Consider the following 17,928-nt stretch of genomic DNA (forward strand, 5'->3'; position numbering starts at 1 on the left):
ATTAATCCATTCCGGTTTATCTATTCGAATCTTGATACTGTTCCGTTCGACGGTACCGTTTTAAAAAATCGTACAAAACTGTAGGTACAGTCAGCAACAAAAATGTGAATACAGCCAAATTGCAAAAAATATATATACACAATCTTAATGTTCAGGCAATAAAGTCCTGTAAGTATACATATTTTTGGCACTTCAAATGTATGTATATTTTTGTTGCTGACTGCACAATTTTCGCACACACACGATACGATAAACGGTGCCGGTCGAGCGGGGCAGTCTGATTGTTAGGTGTCTTCTAGCGTCTTCTATTGGGCTCTATAAGACAGAATAGCCCGCCTAGTCTAAAACTAACTACAAATTTTGTTACAGTACTACTCGTACCTAGTCTATGAGTTCTATGACTAATTAAGTAATTACTAAACTAAGGTCTAACTACAGGTTATAAAAATAAATACACAATTATAATAAAGAAGATGTATTTTTGCTTAAAAACAGTGAATACTTACTGTAAGATTCCTTAAAAAAACCTCGCACCCACTAGCAATATTTCAAATAAACCGCATTGTACAGCTCTGCTCTACTAATGATTAGATAAAGTATAATGTACATATATTTTTTACATAAATTTGAGTTGTATTGTGAATTTTTGTACAAAGATACATGATAATAAATGCAAGTAGGTATAATAATTATTCTTTTCAAACTTATTTTATAAAATATGATTCGATTTAATTTCCAACTGCTAATAAAATACAATTTACTTCAAATATTACTACTAAATACTTCACATTGGTCTTTAGTGTGATCAGGGCAGTCATAATCATTTTTTTATGTCTCAAAGCAGACGCAATATTTTTAATTATTGCTTATTATTTGATGTGGAGTTCAACTACAAGACTTTTGCATTTAGAATTGAAACAAATGAATCAAAATAGACATATGTGCACAATATACAACAGAAAGAGCTACGATTCATAGCTTCCTTATATTGGCATTTTTATTTATAAGCTTGCCATTCAAGATATAATATAGCAGCATAAAAGTTTTCTGTATAAGAAAAATATGTATGTAAATATAACCTGCAGAAACATACTTATGAACCAACTTCAAAAAAAGGAGGAGGTTATCAATTTGGTTGTATTTTTTACGTTTGTTACCTCAGAACTGTTATTTACGAACCAATTTTTTTTTTTACAATTGCCATGTCCACACTTAACACCAGTGACACTATCTACTTAAGGTATGTCTTTGATAACCTCAGCCAGCTGTTCCCGAGTGTACATGTGGAACATGGACCCCGGAGTCATGGTGACCACCTCCACATTGTTCTCTGATAGTTTCTCCTCCATCACTTGCTTGAGGATGGTAAGAGCCGACTTGATGGCTTCCTTTAGAGTCATGGACTTGTGGTATACTTCCTGAAATGTTAATTACCTTTTGTAATTGAGATTCATATGAGAAGGAAGTTTTTACAGTATATGACATATACACATAAAAAAAACTGTATAAACAAATCATATACTGCATAAACAAATAATATACTATATGATAAAGGGGAAAACGAGCATGCGGGTCACCGCCGCCCATGGACACCAGCTAACATGAGGGGTATCACAGGTGCGTTGCTGGCCCTTTGAGACTGATAGGCTCGTTTTTTTTATGGATCCCTAAGCTGTAGGTACCGCTCTGGAAATGCTGTCCCAGGCAGCTGGTTCAATATTTAGTGTTGTTTTAGTTTAATTAACTGATACTGGCCAGTTTCAACACAACTGTATGTTGGTATAATTTAGCAGTTAGTCTTAATCTCAAGAGAAGCAACAGCCAAACACAACTGGTGTAGAATTGTTTGACATGGTACATGACCAAAACTGTGTCAAGAGTATCCAACAATAAAGATAGTCTCAATTTGTTTTTAAGGCTATAAAAGCTTTGAATATACATAACCTGTTGGTACAGTGAAGTTACTTTCAGAGCTTCATGAATTTACTAGCTTTTACCCGCAGCTTCGCGTGGAATTTGGCTATCGCGCGCTGTTCCCACGGGAACTGCATTTTTCCAGGATAAAAAGTAGCCTATGTCACTCTCTGGCCCATAAACTATCTCTATGCCAAAAATCACATCAATCCAGGTTTGCATGTGGTAGGACCTTGTGCAAGGTCCGCCCGGACTGCTACCACCATCTTGCTCGCTAATCCTGCCGTGAAATAGCAGTGCTTGCATTGTTGTGTTTCGGCATGGACAGTAAGATAGCCGGTGAAATTACTGGCACTTAAGGTATCCCATCTTAGGCCTCTAGGTTGGCAACGCATCTGCAATCTCCCTTGTGTTGCAGGTGTCTATGAGCGGTGGTACTCTCTCACCATCAGGTGACCAACTTGCTCGTTTGCCATCCAGACAAATAAAAAAAAAAAAAAAAAACGTGAAAGACGGACAAACACACACACTTTCGCATTTATAATATGAGTATGGATTGATTTAACAGATTTACTGAGTTATTTGCCACCAAATACATAGAAACAAGTTTTTTCATTATTTGTGGATCAATTGTTTACTGGTGACTGCTTAATAATTCAGAGACTTACCTTCAAGCTTTGTTGTGCTCCCTCGCTGCCCGAGCCAATGGCCTTAGCATCATACTGTACAAAAGTGCCGCTGGGGTCCATGTGGAACAACTGGGGCCCCTTCTCGTCAATACCTGCAGCATATTAAGATCACAATTTAAACAAAAGTGTTTTAGGAGTCAGTGTGACTTTTCCTTTTCACCCTACATGATCAAGTGTCAGACCTGATGATTTAGTATCAGACCTCAATTTAGGTTTTGTTTTGGTTTGGCAGCTACCAAATTATGAATTTATCAAATAAATGCTTCTATTAGAACTGATACAGATTTACAAAAGCTTAAAATTATGCAGTTTTAGTTTCAGCTCAAACTGTTGCCAGCAGCAGAAGTGGATGAGCGGTTACGGTGCTCCAAACAATCTACCCAGGACTCTACTGCCATGATAATAGTAATAATATATATAATAATAAGTTTAGTTAGATTATTTTGAGCACCACAACCATTCATCTACTTCTCCTACTGACTACATACGTACATGAACCAAAATTTAGTTTCAGTCACAACGCAAAATGATGTATCAAAAATCTAAGTATATAAACCTGCAAACATAACGGCAACACCAAAAGGTCTGGACATGGCAGTTCCACTGTCATCATCACTATCACCAAACTGAATAGCCAGGTTTGACACTGCTTGGGCACAGGACTCCACGCTCATGCGCTCGTTGTAAACAAACCAGTGGTTCTGGCATTCAACACGAGCACGCTCAACTAATGTTCTGGAAATGAAGACCAGATTATGATATGAGCTAAAATATACTGAGCGGCAAAAAATCTGGCCCTCAAACATGTATGCAGTAATAGAAAATTTTTCATGTAGGGTGGGCCAAATTTTATGCCGTTCAGTATATCATTAAGAGCAATTTACATTAATTTTTATGGTTTTCCCATCAGTTTTTTTTTTCTGTATCATAACACAGGTTTAGTTGTAGGTACTGTTAGTTTAAATTAAATTTTTTAAGCATCAAACTTACATTAAAAATGTCAATAGAAATGCATAAATACATTTGTATTATTAATATTATGTATATTATTATTTTATATTATTATTATTATTTGTATTATTTTGTTAGATTAGCAAAGATATTGTTGAAACTTTATTTTCAAACAATACTGTCATGTCTTACGTACAACAGGCATTATTTTATTTGATGTTTTTAAGTTACCTAGAGTCAGCCATCAGTCCAGAGACGGCGCAAGCGATGTGCCGGTCCACCTCTACAATCTTTTCGATAGTCGTTGACTCCATCAACGGGGAAGTGATTCTCTTCTCCACTGCCAAAACTACTCCTTCCGAAGTACAAATACCTATGGCCGTGGAGCCCAGCTTAATGGCTTCAATGGCATATTCCACCTGGAACAGCCTACCTTCAGGGCTGAAGGTGTTCACACCGCGGTCGTACTCAGATCGGGTAAGAAACATCTGAAAAATACACAGTTTCAGAACCGGCCGCTAAGGTTATGCGACAATGACCAAGCTGTTTAATGCATATGAAACTGAAGTATTTAAAGTACAAAAACGAAATTAACACTAAAACACGATTTTATTACCTTTATCTATTAAGTTTAAAGGAATACGGCACACAATTAAATTACAATGAGTAGTCAAAAATGACTTGATGGAAGCGATCAAAGCAATGCGAAAGCGAGACGCACGAATTGTCAAGCACTACCCGTCCGGAATTTTGCTTTGCAAACAGTAGTGTTTGCAAACCAACAAAATAAACCGACTAGAGTTTCAGAACGAAACTATAAACATTTTGTAATTTTATTATTTGGTCATAAACATGTCATACTTAAATATTAAATTGCATTCTAGTTTATTTAATTGATTTTTGAAATTATGTAATTATTTGTGAGAAATGATTTTAACAATGCAACGGTTGGAAACCTGAAACATTTGCATTTTTGCTTTGCATTTTTGACAGTAATTGATTTTAGACTTTGATTGATTTTAGATTGATTTTAGAGATTATAGGGCTACTACGAAATTCGAAACTCGAAGTTCATGTCGTTCGGTCTCTCTGACGCTTATATTATTTAATAAGAGAGTGAGAGGGACGGTACGATACGAACTTCGATTTTCGAGTTTCGTAGTAGCCCTGCTGACACTTGGATGGACTTCATCACAGATTACTAATATGTAGCTAGCTAGATGAGTATAGTACTAACGATAAAGTAAGTAGTACGATGGAGCTATAGATAATTTTGAATAGACTTCATATTTAATCATAGAAATAGTACATTAAGTAAGTGTACTACGTACTACTGTACGTAGTACTTACTATTTCGATGTATTTAATTTAATTTAATACGAGAGTGAAAGGGACAATACGACACGAACTTCGAGTTTCGCGTTTCGTATCGTAGTAGCCCTGCTGTCATTCATAGTTAATAGGGGTGGGAAGAGCCAACGTAAAACACATATTTAACGTTTGATTATTTATTTCTAAAAGTTTTGTGAGTGTTTATTTTACAAAATTGTAGTTCGTACGACAACTTCATTCAACCCCCACTATACTATAATTGATTTCCGGGGTACTGTTGGTGTAACATGACACTTATAGTTCGAATAAAAAATCATGATACTTTTAACTTTTGGTGCCATTTTCTATCGGGTTTCTATTTAGAAATTAATCATTTGAAATTAAATTATTTAGGTAGTCAGAGGATACAAAGATAATTTGGAGATAGATACTTTATTGGGTGGGTGGCATGGCTGTGTTGCTGGCAGCAACTGCACCAACTTGCTGTTGTTTAGCGGGTGACACAAGACAAGTGGCAATAAGCACCATGCAGAAATTAACACCTTAAATGGAAACATTATAAGTTAACCTCGAAAGACTTCGAAATGACCAAAAACTTAATTATAAAATAATTTTCAACTACAAAAAGAACGTTGGCCGACCAGAATAACTTATTTTTTCTAATATACTTACCTACTCTACCACGTCTTAATCTAATCACTTTTGTTTGCTATCTATTCCATTCATGTTTTGAAACAAATAAATCAATACCTATCAGTGTCCTTGTTTCTCACCACATACCACCTTTTATTAAGTCGGCTGTACCAGTTGGTAGTAATATCTTCATGTTTGGGTAAGTGTATTCTCTCATTGCCATTAAAGGAATTCAAGGAAAATCCATTTACATCCACTAACGGTAACTATGACATACAAATAAGGATTAAATTAATTAATAATAGAATTAGTTATGACTGAGTTATGCTATGGCATAGCTATGAATAATCGTGTCTGGTTGGTAGGGTGTGGGTGCCACCACAAAAATACTGAAAAAGGGATTCAGCTGCTAGTTTAATAATTAGTACCAGTAGGTAATAGCAGTAGTAATATTTTAATAAGTAGGACAGTAGGTACAGTCGCGAACAGGAATTATTCACACCACTTGCCACTATTCATAATTTGGCCGTGTAATGCTATTCCCTCTAATGCTAAGCCCTCTTGTTCTGAGAGGAGGCCTGTGCCCAGCAGTGGGACGTATATAGGCTGGGATGAATGCTATTCTGGCTTATTTATTAACGACAAATTTATTATTACATATGTAAAACTCGGCTAAATTAGAAACAGTGGCGAGTGGCTCGAAAATCGCGGTACGCGATGGTACATTCAGTACATACATTCGAAAGTGTGTGTGTTTCTTTGTTTGTCTGTCTTTTACTTCGAAACGGAGCGACGGATCGTCGTAATTTTTAGCATAGAGGCTACTTTCTATCAGCGCGCGATAACCGACTTCCACGCGGACGAAGCCACGGGCAAAAGCTAGTTGACTATAAAATGCAGTATTAAAATTTATTTTCTCGCAATCAATGTCACAGTGGAAAAGTAAACTGAAAGATAAAGTTCTATTGTATCATTTACATAAGATAACATTGTTTTCCAACTTGAATAGTGGTTTTATTGATACAGTTGCCAATATTGCTTGAATGTCTGATAATTTATAAGTACTTACTAGAAAATACTATATAATGCAAATAATAAATTAAAAACTATGTAGTGCTCAACCAGCATTTTAATAAATAAGCCGCAATTCCTGTGTGTAAGTATTAAAATTTTGTACATAAAATGTACAATTCAAAATTAAAACTTTCTTGTTTGTGGTAGGATAGGACAATATGCAGGGACCGTTCGGATTGCTAACGTAGTATCCCTTAGTCTATGGCTAACATCATCTTACAAGTACGCGCTAATGCTGTCAGCTATTCTCGTATTGTTGTATTCAATCGTGGATGGATGCTGGGGCAATAACTGCTACAAGACAAGAGTCATTTTATCTTTGCCTAGATGTAAATTTTGCAGTTGTGTTCTTTAAATTTATTATTTTTTTCCCCTAAATATCTTTGACGCTTTTCATAAGTAAGTACACCATAAAAATATTTTTTACCATAACTGAGTATGATGAGACTGAATTAATATAATACGAATTGTAAAGAGTAAACATGTATTATTCAGCTAAACGCACGGGCTAAACGCGTTAATTAACCAGGGGACTGGGGGGTTCTTGACTGTTCTTATAATATAAAAAAATCTTGATATTTATTTTCAGATTTATTCATCAAAAGGCTGTCGAGGCTAATCTCTGGGCAAAAACATGTTGGAGCAAGAAAAGGAATCGGGTGGCATCAAATCTATTGAGAAACAACATCTTTATTACGAAATCAAATATGGCTCGCAGGACCTACTGGGTAGGATCTATATTTTAAACGGCAACATATTTAGATATTATGTATCTTCCCAAGACTTTCTGGATTTTCCAACACCTAAAAACAAAGAAGATGTAGCAAAAATTGTCATCAAGCGTGTGGAAGATTATGACACAGTACCATTTGAAATATCTGTTCTTGAAGAAAAAGATGATTACTACATAATTGACGCAGAACATATACAAATCTGTTTTGACAAACAACGGGCTACAATGACTGTCAAAGATAAACGTGCTAATAGAAAAGTATTACAAGAAGCAACTTCAATCTTTTTATCGGACGATAACACCTCACAAGTATTACTACACAATCATAAGGAACATTTCTACGGCGGAGGAATGCAAAATGGTAGATTTGCTCATAAGGGTGAATCCATAGAGATTGTGAACACAAACTGCTGGACTGATGGCGGTGTCTCATCACCCAATCCCTTTTACTGGTCCACATTTGGCTACGGTGTCCTTAGGAATACCTGGCAAAAAGGTCATTACGATTTTGGTTTCAAGAACCCCAATAATGTGAAAACAACACATGAAGTCGGTTACTTTGATGCATTTTATTTCATTAGCTCTCATCCTAAAGACATCTTATTGGATTATTTCCGCCTGACAGGCCGGCCAATATTGCTTCCCGCTTATGCGTTTTATGAAGCACATTTGAATACATTTAATCGCGATTATTGGGTTGAAGTTTCAGCTGATACTTCAGGGGCAATTCTTTTCGAAGACGGAAAGTATTATAAAAAGTACCAACCAAAAAAAGATGGCGAAAATAAGGGAATTTTAGAATCATTGAACGGTGAACATAACAACTACCAATTTTCTGCGAGAGCGATGATTGACCGATACAAGCGCCATGACATGCCACTAGGATGGTTCATTCCTAACGATGGCTACGGGTCAGGATATGGACAAACCGACTCACTAGAGGGTGATTTAGAGAATTTAAAGGAATTCGCCGACTATGCAAGAGTACATGGTGTCGAAGTAGCTCTTTGGACAGAATCTAACCTGAGTCCCAAAGATCCTGATCATCCAAAAAAAGGAGAAAGAGACTTAAGTAGAGAGGTTAGCAAGGCTGGCGTGGTGGCTCTTAAGTGTGATGTGGCCTGGATTGGAAGCGGCTATTCATATGGCCTTAATGCAGTAGAAACTGCAACCAATATTTTTGAGGATTCAACGAAGACTCGCGCTAGACCTTTTATTATAATGGTCGATGGGTGGGCGGGGACTCAAAGATACGCCGGGATTTGGAGTGGAGATCAAAGTGGAGGCGAATGGGAATATATTCGGTTCCATGTGCCTACATACATCGGAACGGGCCTTTCAGGTCAACCTATAGTCGGATCGGATATGGACGGAATTTATTCCGGGGGTGTTAAAGAGATAAATATTCGAGATTATCAGTGGAAAACTTTTACTCCACTACAGTTGAACATGGACGGATGGGGATCGGTCCCTAAAACACCTTTTACATTTGATGATGAAGCTAAACAAATAAATAGGGCTTATTTGAAATTGAAATCAATGCTGATGCCATACAACTACTCGATAAATCATGAATCTATCCGTGGCTTACCAATGATAAGAGCCATGTTTCTTGAATTTGAGGATGAAATTCCGGCATATACGAATGATTCTAAGTATCAGTATATGTGGGGACCTAATATTCTCGTGGCACCAGTAATAACATCCGGTCCTGTCAGGAACGAGATTTACTTGCCGGGAAAACATCAAGTTTGGATCGATTTTTTCACCGGAGAAATGTATAAAGGAGGCAAAATCTATAATAATTTTGAAGTTCCTCTGTGGAAGATACCAGTCTTTATCAAAAATGGCGCCATCATACCCATGACAAATCCCAACAATAACCCTTCCGAAATACAAAAAGACATTAGAATGTTCAATCTTTACCCGTGTGGCGAAACACATTTTGATGTTTACGAAGATGACGGCGTATCTGCTGAATACGCGAAAGGAGACTTTGCTATAGTGAAAGTAAAAATGGCTTTTAGTGACTGGGACAAAGAAGAGGCGAGAGACTTGTATATAAGTATTGGAAGAACTGTCGGAAAATACCAAGGCATGGTAAAAGAGAGAACAACTCTTCTACGAATAATGACTTCTGTTACAACGGTGGATGTGAAGGTCATGGTGGAGGGAGAATACATGTCTCTGACAGAAGCTACGTCAGATGAAGAATTCGATATTGAAGAAAATGTATATTTCTTGAAAGAAGACTTCATCGTGAATCCTTTTCTTCAAAATATTTCGGAAGAGAAGCTAAAACAAAAGTTTTTGATGATCAAACTGAGGAAAGTTGATGTTACTAAAGAAAAAATTCAGTTGAAAGTAGTTGCATTTGCAAATAAAAGAGAAATTCTTGGAAGTTTCTCCGAAATCTCTTATTCGATTGCAACGCCGAATAAATTTGTAGCTCTTGAAAGCGAGGCCACCCCGACATCGGTGACTTTATCATGGGATGGAGCTAATGACTCTACTCAGTATGAAATTGAAAAAGACGGCGTAATATTCAGTAACATAATTGGAAACAAAGTTACTTTTGGTGGTTTGAAGTATTCTAGTACTCACTCCTTTAGGATCCGTGTTGCAATATTAAAAGGTGTTTCGGAGTGGAGTGACGCAATTACAGCTAGTACAAAGGAGGATCCCTTTAAATATGCCATCAAAGGTGTAAAGGTATCTTGCAATCTACCCTGTCAACAAGGCCAAGAAGTTTGCAAAGTAACTGATGATGACATGAATTCTTTGTGGCATACCAATTGGGGTTCTCCAGGAAAAGCGAACCCTGCAAAAGGACATTTTCTGAAGTTAAACTTCGACCTAGGGCAAGTATACGAGATAAATAAGATGGTATACACACCACGCTCGGATGCTGGCAATGGCACTTTCCTACTAATTCAATACAAACACTCAAGTGACGGGAGGAACTGGACACCGTTGTCCGAAAAGATTTACTGGGATCACGATAATTCGATTAAAACCATTGAACTGAATGGCAATAAATTAAGATACGTGGAGCTACAAGTTTTGGAATCCGTTGGCAACTTTGGTTCAGGCAAACGCATACATTTCTATAAAGAAAATTAAATCGACTTGATTATGCTTTGAGACATGTAGACATTTAGAAAAAAAAGCTAACTTGAATATATTTAACACAAAATAAACATAGCGGGCACTAGAAATTAAATCTAGATCCGTAGCAACCCGTGTCCTTAGCTTACTAAATGCAGTACCTTAAACAGCATTAAGTATATATTATTACTATTAAATGGTTAAGACCATATCTATGGAAAAATTGATTATAAAGGAAACACAAGAAACTGTAAATTCGCCTTTCGTACTTAGAATCAAAATATGAAACCACGCACTTGTTAGAAAATTTATTAAAAAGACTGGTAGAATGGTAAATCAGGATAATTCTTAATTTCTAAACACGAAGCTGAATCTAAGTTAGTTAAAATAAACTAAAAGCAATTAATGTGAGAATAAAAGTTCGATACGCACAGGGACATCAAAATGTAGTTCTTACTTTTAAATCATTATTAGGTACTTACAGGTTACAACTCGTTCTCAAACGCAAGTCTACACTAAGAAACATTACCTAAACGCTAGGATTATTCTTAGCAGCAGGGCTACTCCGAAACTCGAAACTCGAAGTTCGTGTCGTGCGGTCCCTCTGACACTTATACTATTTAATACGAGAGCGAGAGGGACCGCACGACACGAACTTCGAGTTTCGGAGTAGCCCTGCAGGTACGAGTTACGCTTTGGACTGTTTACTGTTTATGTTAGGATCTTTGAGAAAACACAAAAAAAGTTGTCTTTCAAAACAAAAGCACTTTTTATTCTACATCCAGACACCAAAGTAATATATAATGCAGTATGTGAAATAGTTTTTAAGATACGAGGAGGTCAAAAGTGGCTGCAACTTGTTCGGGTAAAATTACCTACACACGGTGCTGCTCGCCAGTTTTTTTAGCTTGAACTTGGCTTGACACGCTACCGCGTGTCTAGATAATCAAAGTATCATGATCAATTGCTCCAAGTATAAACGTGATGAAACATCTTTTTTCTTAATATTTTGTATAATTTTGGCGTATTTGGCGTTTGGATGTGGGTACTAATAGTGTAGGTAGTCAAACATTTTACGTCAAAAATGTCACAATAAATATGAAACTCGCCTCAAAGTCACAGCTTGCGCTATTCAGTATTTATTTTTAATTGCATAAAAATTATAGGGTAACCCTTGTAATCGCATTCACAATTTAATCTTATTTATACTTAAATAAATAAAATAAATAATAAATATCATGGAACACTTGACACCAATTGACCTAGTCCCAATAACTAAGCAAAGCTTGTACTATGGATACTAGGCAACGGATTCTCCGATCAGCCAAATATGTGGTCTACCACCACCACTCTAAAGCTAAAATAATCGTTTGCATAGCATAAAACAATAATGGTGCAATAATGCCAATAGCCGTGGTGGCCTAGTTAAGCCGTGGTGGCCTAGTGGTTTGACCTATCGCCTCTCAAGCAGAGGGTCGTGGGTTCAAACCTCGGCTCGCACCTCTGAGTTTTTCGAAATTCATGTGCGGAATTACATTTGAAATTTACCACGAGCTTTGCGGTGAAGGAAAACATCGTGAGGAAACCTGCACATTTAATGGTGCGTGTGAAGTTCCATCCGCACTGAACTATGAAGCCAGAGGAGGCCTGTGCCCAACAGTGGGACGTATATAGGCTGGGATGATGATGATGATGATGAATGCCAATAGACGTGTCGATCAACTTGAAAGTTCGATTTTAGCGACATATTAATTTGATAGGAACTTGTTTAAAAATTGATAGACCAGTTATTTATTTGGCTGATGGTAGTTTCTTATGTCGTTGTCGGCTTGTTCCATCTTCTATCACTAACCTAAGCTAAAATATGTTTTCGTATTTATCCTTAATGAAAATGTTATTTTTATAATAAAACATATATTTAACTAAATGTATTTAATTAATTAAATAACAGAAAAATCGCAAGTCCCCATATAAAAATGTAGTCCAGCCAGGGTTAATTTTAATTACCCCACGAGATATGTATAATCCTACTAATGTTAAAAACTGTATGTGTCTTGTGTGTAAAAGTATGCGTGCTTGTTACTGCTACACAATAAAATGGCTGGACCGAGTTGGATGAAATTTGGTAAGTATCGTAGCTGGACGTTTGGAATAACGCTACTTAGGTAGGTATGCTTAAACTGTTAAAAACAGAACTGGTAACCTCGGTGATCCGGCTAATTATCGACTTACTTGCCACGATTTTCTCAAAGATTCTGGAAAAACTGGTTAACCTGTCTTTACTAAGAAAATCCTTCTAATCGTAGTAATCGTACTAATATGAAAGTTTGTGAAGATGTTTGAATGTTTGTTACTCAATCACATCTAAACCGCTGAACCCACGGAAGAATCCGTTCCGTAGCTAAACCGATTTAGATGAAATTCGGTATACCGATATTTTGAATCCCCGGGAAGGACATAGGATAGTTTTTATCCCGGAAAATTTCATAGTTCCCGCGGGATAGTGATAAACGAATACTACGCGGACAGAGTCGGGCAACGACTGTAAACTATAATTGATGCTCAGTTTGGGTTACACCTTTCTGACGCTCGCGATCGCAATCAAATGACAGATTTCGCACACAAAAACTATCATTTGAATGCGATCGCGAGCATCAGAAATAAACGGTGGATGACGTCACTAGAACGTTGTCTCGCCATTTTGTTTACATCTTTGGTTTACATAGACAACGTTCTAGTGGCGCCATTCACCGATTATTACGGTCGCTATAATGACGGCACCGCTGATCCTAGGAAACCGAGGATGTGTTGCGAGGGATATTAGTGTTTTTCATTAATAGAAATGCTTCATTTACACATCCTCGCACAGCACATCTCTTGTGGAAACAGCTGAGCGGAGCGAGGCGAGGTAAATAAAGCGTTTCTAGTGGTTAATGAAAAACATATTCCTCGCACATCTCTGGTGGAAACGCTGCTTTAGGCAATACGGCCTCTGGCCTCTATACAGATATGGCTATTATTTTGTTTCAATCAAAAATACTGTAGGAAAATATCTATAAAAAAAAACGTTAGGAAGTATTGCTCTTTAAAAAATAAAGGTGGTAATTTTTTTTTCTACGCGTCGAAGTCTCTGTAAAGAAAACAATAACCTGTGCCAACAAATTGTAATTGTGCTTGCATAAAATAAATTATTGAGATTTAAACATTAGGCAAAAATATATTTGTCATTGCAATAAATACTACTTAATTCTGAAGCTCATCAGCACTCCTCACAGCGATAATACTGCAAACAGCCGAGCTAGCATCAAACACGCAACTTATAGACAGATCCTCTAACACACAGCTGTACTCATGATCTGGATACCGCACTCTCACATAATGGGATCTAGGGTCTTCGGCAAGCAAAGTGGCAATATTATTCTTGAATGTTTGGGCTCTGTCTCCTATAAGTTCTATCAATCGTGCTAGGGCGTCGTCAGTGAACCTGACGTCGTACGTTTGTGACGGAGGGTTGGCTATCCAGGGAGCTACTCGGATGCCATCGTGGCTCAAGTTCGTGAGATGTGCGGATTGTGGCGGAGTGAATCTTTCTTGGCCGTCAGGAGCCCCCCGCTCTGTATCGGGGCGCCTTATGGGTGATCTTACGAAGCTTCCGTCTAGTAAGTCGACGCTAGGAGAGTCTGGAGACGGCGAGACAGGGATGTTACTCTGTTGGTTTTCTGGGGAAGGCATGCCGTCTTCGATCGGCGAGCGCGGTAGGGGACTCGTCGCGATGCCTATTGGATTTGGAAGGCGAGTACTATGGCTGGAAAAGAAATCGAATGACATTTTTAATCTCAACTGAAGTGAACTCTTGATTAAATCAAGACTAAGGGGGACCGTCTCATCATGCTTTGTTAGTTCCATTATTTTATGTGGCAGATATCGATGATGCCGTCTCTGTTTACTTATTACGTTCGATGAATTAGAGACGGCATCATAGATATCTACCACATAATGTAATAGGAGCATAACAAAGAGTGGTAAAACATGGTAAAATGCGGGCCCCGAATTACTTTTGGACTCGCAACTCGACCTCAATTTAACAGTCGATCTGCTCAGTTGCCCATTTAGGATCAGTTTATAAATTGATTTATACAGTAGAGGTATACGCAGCCAACATGCTGCGCGCTCGTAGCGATATCGTTGTGCGCTCGAGACAAAATTGTTTCGCGCTCGCTTCACTTTCACCTCGCCCGAAAATCGCCAGGGTGGTAAGGCTTTTTTTATACAGGCATATATGTTTTGTTATGTTATGTCCCTAAAACCAACGTCAAGACTTAAGGGGCTAATAAACCACTCGAAAAACTGACGCAAAGCATCAAATACCGTGATTTTTATAAAAGTGCCAATATCTATAAAACTACGCCATTTTCACTAGGGTCAAATTTGCTTAATCTTATGCTTGCTTAGTCTTGACGTTGGATTTAGGCACACCCTGATTATAGCACCTAACTGTGACAGATTATATTAGTACTAGCTTCACCAACCTCGGCTCGTACACTTCATTTATCTGTAAGTTGGCGAGGGTTTCGGCGGCGTCGCTGGTGCCCTCCGTCGGCGGTCGGACCATGGAGGACATGCGGGCGTCACCGTACACCGGTACAGGGTAGTCATACTGCGGGATGTAAGGCTTTATGTCCAGGACCGGAGTGCCATTCACCATATCAACCCCTAAGAAGGATATTCTGTTACCTGGAATACAGATTTATAAAATGATTTAAGTTTGTGCCTTAGGTTTGTGCGCACTCGGTATGGGTTTGGCAAAGTTTAACACACACCAAACCAAATTAATTTAATTGGCATCAGGTGTGATTGTGGTCAAACAAGTTCAGTATAAAAAAAATGTTGTGCAGGTATATTTTTGGGTTCCATACACCATAACTTTTTTTTTTAAATTAGATTATCAGAAAATATGCGACAGATACATATATTTTCTTTTATCACTAAAATAACTACATAATTACAAAGATTAAAAAGCGCGTCAAAGTTCGGGACTCCCGTGACGTTAATCCTCAGTAAAAGAGCACTAAGGAGTGACGTCACGCTGAACTTTAACTCGTTGTCTTCATATTTTTTTGTTAAATTGTCAAAAATACGCCTCCTATATTTTTGAAAATCTAATTGATGGACTAAATTATACTTATATTTTTAGGAATCTAGCCTTTTGTTCATCTCAAGTCAAATTCTTTTAGCTCCACCTTGTGGGAATAGAGCCTACTGGCGCCGTCACTCAAAATAATTGCCAAGAGTCAATGAGTTGCGGGTAATAGCCCCCCCTTTTTATTTATCACTGCATAGCCCACCTTCGATGGCCTGTATCTTGACAAGCGACAAGCCGATGGGGCAGGGGCGGTGCGGCGACCGCGTGGACAGCACGCCGCGCCGCGCGCCCGCCAGCCGCGGCGGCGCCACCTTCGCAGGCACACTGTTGCCCTCCGTCGCGTGGAAGTGGAATATCACCCTGAAATGGAAAGTTATAACCTCTTAGGGCATCCACTAGTAGTTTAGGGTTGCCAGGTGTCCGGCTCATGTTTGGCTTTTTACGGATGTGTCCGCGCAAGCCAAGTATTGCACCCGCGCAGATGCAGTGGATGCTCTTAGTACTTTAGGATCAAAGCAGAGGTAGCGCTGTAAGTATTAAGCATATTTTAGCCTTGTCCAGGACTTGTTAATGACAACTTATGGACATTCAGACATATTTATATTATTCACAAATTATTCCATTTATTTATCAAAATGTGAACCATTATAATGTGAGAGGGAAACAAATTAAGTACAATAAATAAATTTATTGTTCAAAGCAGATGCTGAAACAAATTTCATTCCTACTTAGACTTTTTTTAGACTTGATAAGTACTTTGAAGACAATTACACAAGTGAACAATGATATGCACGCATCAGCTATAAGCTGCCTGTGCATTATAAATAATAAATAAAATAAATAAAAGATGATAAATGAAATCAATACAGTCAGAACTTTAGCTGATAAGATACACAGTATGAATAAATGTGATACTCAAAGTAAAATGTTTAAATGGGACTTCCCCTTTTAGTTGTAATATACCACATAGACTATATATACATGTTTATCAGCTTTAATGGGGGAAATCCCTAAAGATTTAGGCTAGGTCCTTGGTGTGCCTTGACTCAATAAGGGTGCAATTTGCATACAACAAGAAAATACAGCCAGCCTTACGGGCACCCTGTCAAATACTAGGAATTTGGGTGATATTTGTAAATATAGGAGTTTACGTTTAGAATAAGTAAATAACAAAAATGACAAATAAAAGCAAACAAAATACAGTCTGTCTTAGTTCTGTTTTTCTTTGTTTTTTGTAATGACATATTTGTTACTTATTGTACATATTATGTGTTAACAAATATTTTTATATTTACAATTGATTTCAAATCACATGGCACACAAGTCACAGTATTTAAAATGTGTAATTACAGTAAAAAAAAAAAATTTAATTGCCTGTATTGTGTCCGACTGCTGAGCAAAGGCCTCCCCTCTTGACCACCACAACAGTAAACATTATGATTTTAAAAAACAATTGTAAGCACTCTTGACTCACCACATATGAGAAAACTCCTCCAAACCACTCAGAGCATGTTCAGGGTTATTGAAAATGTTAGTATCAATGACCACCACTCCCCGAGCCTTCGCCAGGACTGTCGGCTGCCGGGGCACTCCCCGCTTGTTCTGAAAAGAAGTCTCAATGACTCCAATGGGCCGGTATGCAATGCTGCCATCTTCAGATGGAGAAGATGGCTGCTCATTGTGACTGTTCTGAACGGATGTCGCTGAAAAAGATTATGCCAGAACGTTTTTATTGTTTTTAACATTTTAGCAATGTACTGTTACCCGAAAGTAGGGTCCATTTACATAAGTACCTGGCTCGGCACAGTTAGCGCATCGCAACTCGCTCAATGCGGATTTAATGGCTTTAATTTCCTTCAGATGCTCGTGCTTAAGAGAAGCTAATTGCTGCCTAAAACGAATAAGAATATAAAATTAGCATCTTTAAGTACATCAACAAAATCTAGATCGCTGTGCTTCAAATCTTGCAACCTACCTTAAATTCTTAATTTCAGTTCGAGCTAAAGCTATTTGGTTTCGGTAATGCTCAACATTTTCTGTCATTTTTAATTTATTTCTTGTGGTATATAGGAAGGAAAATATTAGAATTCATGAATAAAGAAAGACGTATAACGTAACAACGCGAACGAAAGCATTTTTGACATAAAAAGATAACGTTCAAATATTTACTTCATAAATTGTTTTTTTTTTATATTTTCTTTTCAAATTGCTTAGTTGCGGTTTAAACTCCGATTGTTAAAAATTATTATTTTTTATGTTTTTACTTAAAAAAAATAAATTTTAAAGTATAATTATTAGAAAGTACGAAACAGTACTATTTAAAAACATGTTTCGATACTGGTTTCAGAACG

General features: G+C 37.5%; 3 protein-coding genes across 8 annotated transcripts; 1 reads left to right on the forward strand and 2 right to left on the reverse strand.

The window, feature by feature from the left end:
- Positions 1-1,150: 1,150 nt before the first annotated feature.
- Prosalpha5 (proteasome alpha5 subunit) lies at positions 1,151-4,260 on the reverse strand. The gene is made up of 5 exons (XM_074104699.1): positions 4,171-4,260; positions 3,786-4,042; positions 3,160-3,338; positions 2,583-2,695; positions 1,151-1,418 (listed from the first exon to the last, which is right to left on the reverse strand). The coding sequence occupies exons 2-5, from the start codon at positions 4,040-4,042 to the stop codon at positions 1,236-1,238; spliced, it is 732 nt and encodes a 243-aa protein (XP_073960800.1). The 5' UTR covers positions 4,171-4,260; the 3' UTR covers positions 1,151-1,235.
- A 734-nt stretch (positions 4,261-4,994) lies between these two features.
- On the forward strand, positions 4,995-12,017 carry LOC141440301 (alpha-glucosidase 2-like). 5 transcript variants are annotated; one of them, XM_074104771.1, is made up of 3 exons: positions 5,036-5,079; positions 5,681-5,718; positions 7,183-12,017. In XM_074104771.1, the coding sequence occupies exon 3, from the start codon at positions 7,228-7,230 to the stop codon at positions 10,447-10,449; it is 3,222 nt and encodes a 1,073-aa protein (XP_073960872.1). In that variant the 5' UTR covers positions 5,036-5,079; positions 5,681-5,718; positions 7,183-7,227; the 3' UTR covers positions 10,450-12,017. The 5 variants fall into 5 exon arrangements, with proteins under 5 accessions (XP_073960874.1, XP_073960872.1, XP_073960871.1 ...); XM_074104770.1 differs by having other exon boundaries at positions 5,039-5,079; positions 5,644-5,718; XM_074104773.1 differs by lacking the exon at positions 5,681-5,718 and having other exon boundaries at positions 4,995-5,079.
- Positions 12,018-13,584: 1,567 nt separating this feature from the next.
- Positions 13,585-17,727, reverse strand: LOC141440397 (tRNA (adenine(37)-N6)-methyltransferase). 2 transcript variants are annotated; one of them, XM_074104904.1, is made up of 6 exons: positions 17,553-17,727; positions 17,342-17,468; positions 17,052-17,179; positions 15,780-15,937; positions 14,964-15,168; positions 13,585-14,239 (listed from the first exon to the last, which is right to left on the reverse strand). In XM_074104904.1, the coding sequence occupies exons 1-6, from the start codon at positions 17,618-17,620 to the stop codon at positions 13,678-13,680; spliced, it is 1,248 nt and encodes a 415-aa protein (XP_073961005.1). In that variant the 5' UTR covers positions 17,621-17,727; the 3' UTR covers positions 13,585-13,677. The 2 variants fall into 2 exon arrangements, with proteins under 2 accessions (XP_073961005.1, XP_073961004.1); XM_074104903.1 differs by having other exon boundaries at positions 17,052-17,280; positions 17,371-17,468; positions 17,553-17,725.
- Between the last annotated feature and the right edge of the window lie 201 nt (positions 17,728-17,928).

Source organism: Choristoneura fumiferana, chromosome 22 (assembly GCF_025370935.1).
Source record: "Choristoneura fumiferana chromosome 22, NRCan_CFum_1, whole genome shotgun sequence".
Lineage (NCBI taxonomy): Eukaryota > Metazoa > Arthropoda > Insecta > Lepidoptera > Tortricidae > Choristoneura > Choristoneura fumiferana.

Coding starts and splice junctions, on each gene's coding strand:
- Prosalpha5 (XM_074104699.1), bottom strand. CDS start 4,042: ATGTTTCTTACCCGATCTGAGTACGACCGCGGTGTGAACACCTTCAGC. Junction 3,339..3,785: donor GGACTGATGGCTGACTCTAG/GTAACTTAAAAA, acceptor CTTCATTTCCAG/AACATTAGTTGAGCGTGCTC. Junction 1,419..2,582: donor GAGCACAACAAAGCTTGAAG/GTAAGTCTCTGA, acceptor TTAACATTTCAG/GAAGTATACCACAAGTCCAT.
- LOC141440301 (XM_074104773.1), top strand. CDS start 7,228: ATGTTGGAGCAAGAAAAGGAATCGGGTGGCATCAAATCTATTGAGAAA.
- LOC141440397 (XM_074104903.1), bottom strand. CDS start 17,620: ATGACAGAAAATGTTGAGCATTACCGAAACCAAATAGCTTTAGCTCGA. Junction 17,469..17,552: donor ACTGAAATTAAGAATTTAAG/GTAGGTTGCAAG, acceptor TATTCGTTTTAG/GCAGCAATTAGCTTCTCTTA. Junction 15,938..17,051: donor GAGGAGTTTTCTCATATGTG/GTGAGTCAAGAG, acceptor TTTCCATTTCAG/GGTGATATTCCACTTCCACG.